Here is a 13,331-nt window from a genome sequence, read left to right as displayed (position 1 = left end):
GTTGACTTTCCCCCATATCCCCCATATCCTCACCATCCTGTCCCTCGAGCTCCAGGGCCTCAAACCTATTGTGTAAGGGCACCTGGGGAGGCAAGGTGGGTAGGGAGGTGGCACACCTGTGACACCAAGTAGGGACCCGTTTCCATTCCTCTCCATCTCTCAGGTCCCCTCCCCCTACCCAACAGTGACAGAGCAGGGGGTCCATCACTATTTGGGGTGTGTCACCCCATGCCTTTCTCTCAGGCATGGCAGGGAGTGACTCCACCAGTCTAACTCCTGCTCACACTCCCTGATAGTTCTTAATCTCTCCACTTCCTCCTTGAGCTCTGCCACCAGGCTGATCAGATCCTCCACCTGCTCGCATCTCACGCAGGCAGTATCTCTGTCACCCTCCATTGGCAGCAACAGGCCCAGGCACTCCCTGCAGCCAGAGACCTGAACAGCCTTATCGTTGGGCAGGCACTTGGTCTGGGTTGCCACAGTCTTTTTGGTGAACGCTTTGGCGAGCGCTTGCCACCTGGTGGTAACCATGGCTGGGTTTGCTGTCTGGGTGGTAGCCAGAAGGTGAGCCAGTCTCCTGAGTGGGGAGGGCTCCCTGCTCACCCTGGCTGCGCAAACTGCCCTGCAAACTGACGCACCACACCCTGTTTGCCCGCCCTGGTCCCTGCACTCCTGGTTGCTTGTGCTCCCTAAGAAGCTGCCTTTGTAGGATATGTGGGGGCTTCTGGCTCCGCCCACCGCTCGTCAGCCACCCTTGCAAGGGCTGCTGGGTCCTGGCAGCTCCCTTGGCTTCCAGCAGTGGACTTGATGCAGAAAAGCGCCTGCTTGCCACGGTCCCCAGATCCGCTGCAGAACGTGACTGCCTCAGAACGGATCCTCCTTCTTCAGGACCTGAGTGACATTTCCTTTCTTGCCAGCTCAGTAACCTCTCCCAGTCACCATGACCTTCAATGAATTTCAAGTGTGTCCACTCCTTGGCATTGGCCAGCAACGAGTATATTCTCTGAGGAAAATACCATGCCTGATCCAAAAGCCTGAGAGAAGCAAAGTTGCTGCAGCTCTATGCCTGCAGGTGCAACCATTAGTGAGGCAGAAGATATATTGCCAATAGGCGCAGAATACACATATAAACCACATGTATATGTGGCCACACAGATCACAGGCAGACACTGAAAGCTCCCACATGAACACAGATAACACTGATGTCCTCATCCTACTCCCCTCTCTGGCTGAGTAGGATAAAAATCCTCTAGTGAGAATATACACATCTATACATATGCCAAACCCATACAAACCCAGTAGCTACTCCATGACGGCACCTAGATGTACCCAACACCAGAGCTCCACTCCATTTTTTGTTACAGACTATCACACACACAAATCCTGACTGGAAATCCCCAGGTCCCCATACCTGAGCCCTCTTTGCTCTCAGCCTTGCAAATACACACAGATGCTCTCAAATCCAGAGCTGGTCTGTAAAGCCACTCTTACCCACTCACTAGCCACTTACACTCCTCATTGGCTAGCCCAGCTTGGTAATCACTAGCAGTTTGTCTGCCTCTACTGCAACTACAGGAAGAAAGGGTTGGAGTTAATTTTTTTTTTTTTTTTTTTTTTTTTTTTTTTCCTGAACTACCTAATTTTCAGTGAATTGTGCATTGGAGATCCTAAAACACTGCTTTATAAACCACTTTATGTTAAGCATTTAAGGTCAGTAATTGGGCTTCCAGATCACCTAATGGACTAAGTCGTAAATTTCATGCTGTTTGATAAACCTAACAACTCAGAATAAAAAGGACTCGTAAAGACAGTCTTCTAAAGGGATCAGGAAAAAGTAGAAGTAATATATTACCTAACAACAACAACAACAACAAAAACTGTTTGTAAGGAAAACTTTATTAATAAAAGACAATGGAAGTACTTAGGATATTAATTAAGAAAAATTAAGGAAAATATATATATTTGGGAAACAAATATGACTAAAGGTTTAAATTGGGCACTTTGACTTTAAACACACACACAAAAAAAGTAAATTCTAAATCTTAAGGTTTTTATTTTAGTCAAAAGCTGGTAAAGGGTAGAAATCTGTTCAGATTAAGACTTAGAATGAAGGAAATAAGGACAAGTTAATTTGTATAATGTTCCCATTATACTGATACCCTTTTTTTATTGTTGCTGTTATAATTACATGAATTAAAGACTCTGCAGAAACAATATATAAAAATGTCATACTGAAAATTCAGTTAAATGAGATAGACTTCTGAAGTGTCAAAAAACCTGGTAATACCAAGAAAAATACCAGTAGAGCCTGCTAAGAGAAGGAATTTAACTGAATGACCAGGAAATAATAATAAAAATGTTATTTGATGATTTACCAACTTTTACTTTTTAACCAAGTCAGGATGTTTTAAAGTTTTGAAGAGTGAAACAGTAGTCTGGTGAAAGCTGAATGGAATCAGAGGAATCTTTTTTGAATCTACGTTGTCTAGGTAGGAAAAAATATATAATATTTTATTATAATTATAATTATAATATTATCTTCCAATAACATCATTTATTTCATCTCAAGGAGCATGGATTGATCTCAAAAAAGTAGAAAATACGAGGATAATGTGGAGTTCTATCTGGAAAAAGAGTGCTAATCTTCTAATCTTTCCTAGATCTTTCTAGTGTTTAGGTAAAAAAAAAAAAAAAAAAAAAAGGAAGTTTTTAAAATCAGTGAAATAAGTTATAGGAAAAGGCATGGCCTATACTATAAAATAGTATATTTTATATAAGCCAAATAACAGCCAAATAAGCCCCTATAATATAAGCCAAAGACTTGACTTAAAAAGTTTGCCTTGATATTTGTTTTGGAGGTTTCTGTCAAAACTGGTAAGTTTTAGTTTTATGCCTAAATTAAAATTTTCATGAAAATTTTATGAATTTAACAGACATCCAGAAATTTTTTGAAAATATTTTGAGAATGAAAAAATGCTGACATGCATGTTAATGGTGATTATCATTTGCTGTTTTACAGCTGATTTCTCTCTCAGATTACCTCTCTGATGATATGCTGAAGACATGGATCCAACCAAGCAAATCCATTTAAGACTGGGACAGGCTGGCTGTATCAGAGGAAAGAGAGTACGATCAGGGAGAATCAGAAAAAAAAAATATGTAAAAGTCTCTAGTAAATAACCAGACACCAAAATAGCTCTTTCAAATCACAGCAGTGGCATTTCTGAATAGAAGTGGATTCTCTCTCTCTCTCTCTCTCTCTCTCTCTCTCTCGTTTTGTTTAATATTTTAGCCGAGAAAGAAAGAGCTAAGTTGGATTTCCTCCAACAATTCTATGATTGGATCTCTCCTTCAGCTATTGCATCCTCTAATGAACCAAAAATGTTCCTTCCAGTCACTTGAAGTATTTGAAGTATTTATGCTGCATTATGTTCATGGAAGGTAGAGAAAACTCTCCAAAAAGTGTAAAGGCACTGCCAATGCTCTTTTGGGCAGAGCAACTGAAACTGCAGTCTCCTGACAGTTCTTAACAGCTTTTTACTAAGCCAGGAAACCAACCAACCAAACCAAACAAAACAAAAAAAAAACACTATGGTTGTGTGAGGGTGAAGTGAAGAATTTGGGAAGATATGCAAAGAATATAAAATAATAAAATTAAAAAAAAATATTCTGGATGGAAAACATAGAGGGAAAATTACACTTTTATAATATGGGCAATAAAGGAAAAAAATAAGAAAATCTTACAGGAAAGGAAAATGTAATTATAAATGTAAAAAAATAATTTGTTCAAGTTTACCATAATACCAGAATTGAAGCTGAAAGGTGGTTCATAGTGAAAAAGAGCTGGATTTTTAAAATTTCCATATTTACATTTGAATATGCAAGTCAGATAAGCTTTGTTTCCTTTGGCTTGTCATTTCTCTGATTTATCAGATCTTTATTTGGTGGGTGTCTTGTGCAAACTATATTACTATACTTAGTATAGCTTATATCTTTGTTCAACAGGTACTAAGTATGTCCTATGAAGGTTTGTGAAGAATAAAAATCACAGGGTTTTTTTCCACCTTACACTTTTTTCTGTCCATCTGGGAGGCCACAAAAACCTATCAGCTAATGAAATATGAGTGTTTGATTCCTTGGTAACAGCCAGAAAAAGAATGCTTTGTATTTGGACGGATCTTCTCTTAAATACACAATTATTGAGACTGTTTTCCTTAAAAGTGAAATTATAATGCCCTTTTTAGAATTATGAATTCTACTTTTGGGAGTAGGAGTACACTCCTCTTTCTAAAACAATACACATACGGGGGGGAAAAATACCTTTTTTTTTTTTTTTGTAGAGAACAGTTCAAATGATAACAAATAAGGAACTAGTCCTCCTTCAGCCTAATTGGCAATATAGGTCTCAGCTGCCCTTTTTGATTCTGTGAAGTTCAATACCCGCAGGAGCTAGAAACATAATAATTATCTATGTACAGGTGAGCTTCTGAGTGTTCAGGGAGCTCTTACACTTACACATACCTAACTACAATTTTATTTTTTTCTCTCATGGACTTAGACATTCTGCTGAACTTATAATATCACTCGTTAACTTCAGGGTCTCTTTGTATACCTTTTCTTCTTACTGAACTGTAGAAAATTGGATATCTAGTATTCCCCTAAGCCTCACTCTAAATCAGGCCTCTACCTTGCTTTTACGTAGGTCATGTAGATTGTAACAATAATAAAAACATGGTGCTTCAGTAGGTGCAAGCTAATTCCTGTGTAGTTTTTGCATTGTTTTATGCAGTAGGCAACAGCCCTAGTCACAATCTTCCACAAAGCTCTTTATTCATAATTAACATGTATATGTTTCTGGACTGATTGGTGTCTGCCACCCAGCAGAGCAGATAAGAGAAAATTCTTTAACCATCTGTAATCCTGTCCAGTTAGATAACAGAGTAACATACAAAAGGCCAATTATGTATTCATCCATTTTTAACTGGCTGACAAGTGTTAGTTCTTTTTTTTTGGTGGTGGTGTTTTATTTATTTATTTATTTTCCCTCACATTCTACTCCTGCTAACTGAAATCTGAATAGTAATAGTATCTATCTGCAATACTCATTTGCACTCACTGAAGAGGCAGCAGTGTGCCAGCTGGAGCATATTTCTGGCAGAATCTGAGATTCCTGGCTTAAAGAAATTGTAATTGGATACATGACAATGGAGCAATTATGAGCCTACAGGCAGCAGAAGATAATACTGTTTGCACTCTGTCTAAACAAACAATTTTTATGCCATTCCTCTGATAGATTTCTTCTGTGTTTTATTTGACAGATAGTAAATGGGAAGAGGAGAAAGCTGGAGAATACCATGATTTTTCAAAAGGCAACAAAAGAAAAACAATTGCCCAAATTGTCTTCATTAACATAATACTCAGAAGAATAGGCATTTGTAATGATTTTTTAAATATTGACTCTGACATTATGAAATGAATAACAGTTACCGTCTCAGCTGACAGCAGCTGCCAACTGTGTGTGTAATAATTTTTCAGATTCCATGGCGCCTACGATAGACAGCAATTTTGTGGGTGCTAGGGAATGCACCAAGGATTTAAAACAAAACCTTTTTATTTTTCTCACATAGCATTTCTGCTTATTATGACAGTCAGAGCAACACAGTCAAAAGCTCGATCAGAGAAGTGATAGCTGCATATTTATAAGGTCCATAGCTCTTGTTTCCCAGTGGGTTTATTTGTCATTTCAGTAAGAAAATTGCCTCCAGACAAATGCAGTAATAAATTGGAGAAATCATATTCTGCCTTTTCTTTCACTGTGATGAGCCTGAACCTATAAGAAAGTGAGAAGATAGGGGTCATCATGAAACACTTATTTTGGTAGCACTAAATCATCTAGCTAGTGATTGTTTCATGATAAAGCAGAGTCTTGACAGAAAAACAAACTTGAACAATTACTGTTCCCAATGACCTAAAAAAAAGATTTTTTTTTGAAGTTAATGAAAACGGCATTCATGCCTTTCATATGTTAAGATTTACAAATAATAAAAACAATTCTGAAAACATTTTCCATATATTTACGCTATATGAAGTTATTAAAGCAAGATACTATAAATAATTACTTGTCTGAAATGCAAGGTCTTCAAAATCTAGATTGTAGTACATAGTTGATGCCTAGATTATTATTTTATTTATTTTTTTTTTTTACATTTGATAGGGAATGATCAATAATCATTGTCTATTATTGTCTTTGCCTAAGACAATCTGGAAAAAACAAACAAACCAAAAATAAACACCATAAACCATATATTTTTCTCAATAGTGAGAGAGACTAGACTCCTTACTTAGGAAGATGAAGTAGATAGTGTGGTGCCTTTACCTCCTCTGGTGGATGAGAAGGGTGAACTGGTAATGACAGACATGGAGAAAACTGAGGTACTCAACAACTGCTTTGCCTCAGTCTTCATTGACAGTCAGGCTTCCCAAGTCTTTTGTTTCTCTGAACCCATAGATGGACTCTGGGAGAGAAAAGTCACATCCACTGTAAGCGAAGAGCAGGTTGCCCAGAGAGGTTGTGAATGCCCCATCCCTGGAGGTATTCAAGACTATTTCAAGACTAGGTGAGGCCCTGGGCAACCTGATCTAGTGGGTGGCAGGGGGTTTGGAACCAGATGATTTTTGAGGTCCCTTCCAACCCATGCCATTCTATGATCCTATGATTACGTTAAGGGTGGGTATTTATCAAGGAAATTCAGCTTTTCCTTTATCCTGAATAAACCAGAAGAGTTTGTGAAGTGCTCTGATTATCTGATTACTGCTAACAGGAGACCTGCTTGAACTGTTGAATATGAGTTTTTCTGTAGAAAAGGATGCAGAATCTACATAATGTCATCAATCTTCGCTACAACTTGGTGATGTCAGTATTCACCTGAGAAGGAGTAATAGAAGTTTTTGACGCCTACAAAAATTCTTATAAATCGAGCTTCAAACAGACTTTGAATAAAAATGAAATTAAATGAAATACGATAAAATAAAACCCTTGAAAACAGGTTATTGTCATATCCTTTTCATATCTATAGTAGAAGCCATGCTCCTTCTCATACTGCTTCTGACCTCATGTTTCCTGTACTGTGATGCTAATACCAGTGCAATTAAGATGTTCTAACTGAGAACAAATGATAGTTTTGAGGCTATATTTTTCTAACAACAGAGGGAAGAATTCAGGTATTCTAGTTATTAGATAAATGTTTGCTTTTCCACCTATAATGTCACAAATTATTGAAAAGGATATTGGAAGGATAACTGACCCATCAAATTACTTAAGTTCTTTCCTTTTTAATTTCTAATTTTAGGTTCTAGATTTTCTGGCAGGAACAATTCTGAGGAAGTTCAAAAATGCAAAATTTATTGCACTGGAGGATCTCAAGTGTGTGTTCCTTTGGACTTCAGTATTTCAAATCTAACTGTTTCATGCACATAGGCCAAAGAACTGTGGCTAACCAAAGCCTAAGATGACATCAGCTTTACAATTACAAACTGTTCTTTATCAAATTCAGCCTGCCAGAAAAGGCATGATCCAAATTTCTTGGTTAAAATGTTACTTATTATACTCCTGATATTAAAAATCAGAAAGTACCTTTGTAAAAATCACCTATGTTCAAATGCAGATCAGTTCACCAGGCCTTGATCTGTAGATTGTGCACATCTGTAGATTGTGCACACATAAATCTGCCATTGGCTCCACTGAGTATAATTCTTCAAGGCACAAACAAGGCTCAATAATAGAATACTATTCACAGTGAATGAAAGGATCAGAATATTTATTGTGAAGATATTCTTCAAGTTTGAAAAGCACAAGCTGGAGAATTGGGCCCACGTGAACCTAATGAGGTTCAACAAGTCCAAGTACAAGGTCATGCATCTGGGTTGGGGCAATCCCAAACATGAGTACAGACTAGGAGAATAACTCATTGAGAACAGCCCCGAAGAGAAGGACCTGGGGGTTCTGGTGGGCAAAAAGCTCTATGACAGGAGACAGAGAAGCCCAGCTTCTTCCTGGGCTGCATCAAAAGAATCACAGAATCGAAGGGGTTGGAAGGGACCTCAAAAGATCATTGGGTTCAACCCCCGTGCCAAAGCAGGCTCCTTAGAGCAGGCTGCCCAGGTAGGCATCCAGACAGGCCTTGAATATCTCCAGAGAAGGAGACTCCACAACCTCCCTGGGCAGCCTGTTCCAGTGCTCCGTCACACTCACCGTGAAGAAGTTCTTTCGCATGCTAGTGCGAACTTCCTGTGCTCCATTTTGTGGCCATTACCCCTTGTCCTGTCCCCACAGACCACTGAGAAGAGGTTGGCCAAATCCCTCTGTCTCCCACACCTCAGGTATTTATACACATTGATAAGATCCCCTCTCAGTCTTCTTTTCTACCGGGCTGAACAGACCCAGATTTCTCAGCCTTTCTTCAAAGGGAAGATGCTCCAGGCCCCGTATCATCTTTGTGGCCCTCTGCTGGACTCTTTCCAGGAGATCCCTGTCTTTTTCATACCGGGGAGCCCAGAACTGGACACAGTACTCCAGGTGAGGCCTGACCAGGGCAGAGTAGAGGGGGAGGATCACCTCCCTTGACCTGCTGGCCACACTCCTTTTAATGCACGCCAGGATCCCATTGGCCCTCTTGGCCACCAGGGCACACTGCTGGCTCATGGTCAACCTGTCGTCTACCAGGACCCCCAGGTGCTTCTCCTCAGAGCTCCTCTCCAGCAGGTCGTCCCCCAGCCTGTACTGATACATCCGGTTGTTCCTTCCCAGGTGCAGGACTCTACACTTGCTCTTATTAAACCTCATTTGGTTTCTTCCTGCCCATCTCTCCAGCCTGTCCAGGTCTCGCTGAATGGCAGCACAGCCTTCTGGCGTGTCAGCCACTCCTCCCAGCTTCGTGTCATCGGCGTACTTGCTGAGGGCAGACACTAATCCCTCATCAAGGTCGTCGATGAAGCTGTTGAACAAAACCGGACCCAGCACCGACCCCTGGGGAACACCGCTAGTCACAGGTCTCCAGCCAGACTCTGCGCCGCCGATCACCACCCTCTGAGCTCGGCCAGTCAGCCAGTTCTCAACCCACCTTACTGTCCACTCCTCTATCCCACACTTTCTCAGCTTTGCTAGCAGAATATCATGGAAGACAGTATCGAAAGCCTTGCTAAAGTCAAGGTAGATGACATCCACTGCTCTCCCCTCATCTACCCAGCTGGTGATGTCATCATAGAAGGCAACGAGGTTGGTCGAGCATGACTTCCCCTTGGTGAATCCATGCTGACTACTCCTCATAACCTTCTTCTCTTCCAATTTCTTGGAGATGACATCCAGAACAAGCTGTTCCAACACCTTTCCAGGGACAGAGGTGAGACTGACTGGGCTGTAGTTTCCCGGATCCTCCTTCTTGCCCTTCTTGAAGACCGGAGTGACATTGGCTATCCTCCAGTCTTCAGGCACCTCTCCTGTTCTCCAGGACCTTTCAAAGATGATAGAGAGCAGTTCGGCGATCACCTTTGCCAACTCCCTTAGCACACGTGGTTGCATCCCATTGGGACCCATGGATTTGTGTGCGTTGAGCCCACTCAGGCGCTCACCAACTACCCTCAGGTCAACCACGGGGGAGCCCTCCATTTCCCAGCCCCTTTCTCCCCCCACTAGGGTCGAGGAGTCCCAGGGGGGAGTCCTTGAAGGAAAGACTGAAGCAAAGAAAGCATTCAGTATCTCCACCTTCTTAGCGTCTCCCGTTACCAGGACACCCCCCTCGTTCAGCAAGGGACCTACATTATCCCTAGTCTTCCTTTTACTGTTTGCATACTTAAAAAAACCCTTATTATCTTTTACCTCTTTTGCAAGCCTCATCTCTAGGTGGGCTTTAGCCTTCCTCGTCGCGTCCCTTCAGGCCCTGACAACACTTCTATACTCCTCCCAAGAGGACAGGCCCTTTTTCCACATTTCATACACCTTCCTCTTCCTTTTGGTCTTGTCAATGAGCTCCTTGCTCATCCACGCAGGTTTCCTGCCCCCGTTCCCCGATTTCCTACTCTTAGGGATGCACCGATCCTGAGCTTGGAAGAAGTGCTGTTTAAATGTAGCCCAGCTCTCAGAAGCACTCTTGCCTTCTAGCAACCTAGCCCAGGAGATACTTCCAAGCAGGTCCCAGAAGAGGTCGAAGTTGGCTCTTTGAAAGTCCAGGGTAGCAATCCTGCTTTTAGCCTTACTTCCTCCACCAAGTTCCATCTTGAACTCCACCATCTTGTGGTCGCTGCATCCCAAGCTGCCCCCAACCTTCACATCCCTAACAAGCCCATCCCTGTTGGTAAGGACAAGGTCCAGAAGCACCCCCCGCCTCATTGGCTCCTCCACCACCTGCGTCAGAAAATTGTCTTCAACGCATTGTAGGAACCGTTTGGACTGCTCATGCCTGGCCGAGTTGCTTACCCAACAGACGTCTGGATAATTGAAGTCCCCCATGAGAATCAGCGCCCGTAATCATGAGGCTCCTACCAGCTGTTTGTAGAAGGCCTCATCGACCTCCTCCTCCTGATCTGGTGACCTATAGTACACCCCCACAACAGTGTCTCCCATACCAGCCCACCCCTTAATTCTCACCCACAAGCTCTCCACTTGTCCTTCACCCTCCCCCAGGTGGAGCTGGGTACACTCTAATTGCTCCCTCACATAAAGGGCAACCCCACCCCCTCGCTTCACCAGCCTGTCTTTCCTAAAAAGGACATCGCCCTCCATGACAGCGTTCCAGTCATGTGAGCTGTCCCACCACATCTCTGTGATTGCAATGAGATCGTGGCCCTGCGACCAAACGCAGATCTCGAGCTCATCCTGTTTATTTCCCATGCTCCGCGCATTGGTGTACAGGCACTTGAGGGAAGCAGCGGGCGCAGTTACCTCTGGAGGGATGCAAGAAGAAGATTCTGGATGGGGTATCGGGATCATTACCATCTCTGAGGAGCCCTCAGACAATCCTATGGGACAACTCAGAGGTGCTTCCCTTCTGCCTTCAACAGTGACAGCAGTGACAACTTCCCCCAGTCCTTCTCCGTCACTTGTAGCTCCCCTCCCTTCCCCCGTCAAACCTAGTTTAAAGCCCTGGTAACCAGTCCAGAGAGCTTGCTCCCCAACACACTTGTGCCACACTTGCTGAGTTGGAGGCGGTCATCAGCCCACATACCTGGCTTCTCAAAGGACTGACCAAGATCGAAATACCCAAATCCCTGGTCCAGACACCACCCCCTCAACCAGTCATTTACCTGTCCTGTTCTCCTCCTTCTTTCTGGGTCCCAGCCACCAGCGGGACGACAGAGGAAAACACTACCTGCACCCCCGATCCCTTCAACATCCTTCCCAGGGATGCAAAGTCCTTTTTAATGTACCTCATTTTTCTAGTTGCAGCTTCCCTGGATCCAATCTGAATGACAACAAGAGGATAGTAGTCCTCCAGTTTAATGAGTTGTGGCAGAGCCTTCCTAATGTCTCTGACACATGCCCCAGGAAGACAGCACACCTCTCTGGATAGATTGTCTGGTCGACAAATGGGAGCCTCAGTGCCCCTGAGCAAGGAGTCGCCTGCCACTAAGACTCTCCGTTCTTTTTTTGTGGCACTGGTTGTGATGCAGCGCCCCGTCTGGTCCCAGTCCCTACACCGAGTACTTCCCCCAGTGTTGACACGCTTCTCCAGGTTGCTTCCCGGGTTCGGACTACTGTCCAGACCCTCAACCTCTTCCTTTTCCTGCCTAAGAGCCTCAAATCTATTTCCCAAGGACACCATGGGGGTTGGTGGCACCGTGGATGTTGGGGGCAAACGTCTCCTTCTGCTGCAAGCTGTGACGAGGGTCCAGCCCCTTTTCTCTTGTGGGTGGTCAAGCCCTCTGTCCTGCATGTGATCTGCTGGGTCAGCTTCTACTGCTGGCAGGGACATAGGAGGGGGCTGCAGGGTATCAGCAGGGGCAGGTTGACACCTCCTGTCTGTCACCCTCAGAGACTCCCAGGAGCCCCTCAGGCTGCTGATTTCTCACTGCAGCCCAGCCACCTGCTCGAGGAGTTCCTTAAGCAGGGCACACCTGCACCCACGACAGCCCTTTCCTCCCTCAGCACCCAGGTGGGTCTCCAGATTCCAGAGCTCCCCACAGTCACCTGTCTGGACTGCCACTTTCCCCCTCAGGGGATCCACCTGAGTGCCCACATGAGTCCAGAAAGGCAGCATCTCCTCCATTTGGGTTGCCGCCTTGGACCGGCTGCTGCGACGGGTGCCCACGATGGTGAGGTCTAGGTGCAACGAGGAAGCGTTGCCCAAGGAGAGGAGGGGAAGAGAAAGGGAGGTGGGAAATGGGGGAGAGGGTCCTCCTCGTACTCCTCCCTGCCCCGCTTGAACTGCCCCGCCTGAACTGCCTGCACTAACTGCCAAGCCGGCCTTGTTACCGCATCCTGTTTGCGACGCTCCTGGGTCACGGTGCTCCCTAGGGACTGCTATTATAGCGCCAGGGGGTGGGTGGGCTGCCGTCACCCCTGGCTCCGCCTGCAGCATGTCAACACCCGTGGAGGCACAAGCACAGCTCCTGCCTGCTCGGGGGGAGGGGGCCGGGGCTGCGGCTCTGACCAACGGTTCTGCGCCGCGGTATTGTGGGGGGATTAGGGATTGGATTCGGTCGTCTCCCTGCCAGGAGCCCTCACTGCAGCCGGTCCGCACGAGGTCCTTGGTGAAATGGCCAGCAAGAAGAAGTGTGGCCAGCAGGTCAAGGTAGGTGATTCTCCCCTTGTACTCTGCTCTCGTGAGACAAAACCTGGAGTACTGTGTTCATCTCCAGGGCCCCAAGCACAAGAAGGACACGGATGTATTAGAATGAGTCCAGAGGCAGGCCACAAAGTTGATCAGAGGTCTGGAGCACCTCTCCTATGAAGAAAGGCTGAGAGAGTTGGGCCTGTTCAGCCTGGAGAAGATTCTTCAGAGACCTCATTGCAGACTTTCAATACTTATTAAAAAGATGGAGAACAGCTTTTTACTTGGGCAGGTAATGACAGGACAAGGATTAATAGTTTTATACTAAAAGAAGAGAGATTTAGATTAGATGTTAGGAAGAAATTCTTCGCTCAGAGGGTGGTGAGGCACTGGAACTGGGAGGTTGCCCAGAGAAGTTGTAGGTGCCCCATTCCTGGAAGTGCTCAAGGCCAGGTTGGACGAGGCCCTGGGCAACCAGAGCTAGTAGGTGGTATCCCCACCAATGGATGGGAGGATGGAACTATTTGGTCTCTTATCCCCCTTGCAACCCAAGACATTTCATGATTA

The 13,331-nt window shown here is 44.5% G+C and overlaps 1 protein-coding gene across 1 annotated transcript; it reads right to left on the bottom strand.

The window, feature by feature from the left end:
• Nucleotides 1-445: 445 nt before the first annotated feature.
• LOC121075404 lies at nt 446-11,966 on the bottom strand. Its single transcript, XM_040568659.1, has 3 exons — nt 11,299-11,966; nt 8,588-9,926; nt 446-1,003 (listed from the first exon to the last, which is right to left on the bottom strand). The coding sequence occupies exons 1-3, from the start codon at nt 11,964-11,966 to the stop codon at nt 446-448; spliced, it is 2,565 nt and encodes an 854-aa protein (XP_040424593.1).
• Nucleotides 11,967-13,331: the final 1,365 nt, after the last annotated feature.

The sequence above is a fragment of the Cygnus olor genome, chromosome 1 (genome assembly GCF_009769625.2).
Source record: "Cygnus olor isolate bCygOlo1 chromosome 1, bCygOlo1.pri.v2, whole genome shotgun sequence".
Lineage (NCBI taxonomy): Eukaryota > Metazoa > Chordata > Aves > Anseriformes > Anatidae > Cygnus > Cygnus olor.
The sequence above is the reverse complement of the archived record's forward strand: the minus strand, read 5'-3'. Positions and strand labels throughout refer to the sequence as shown.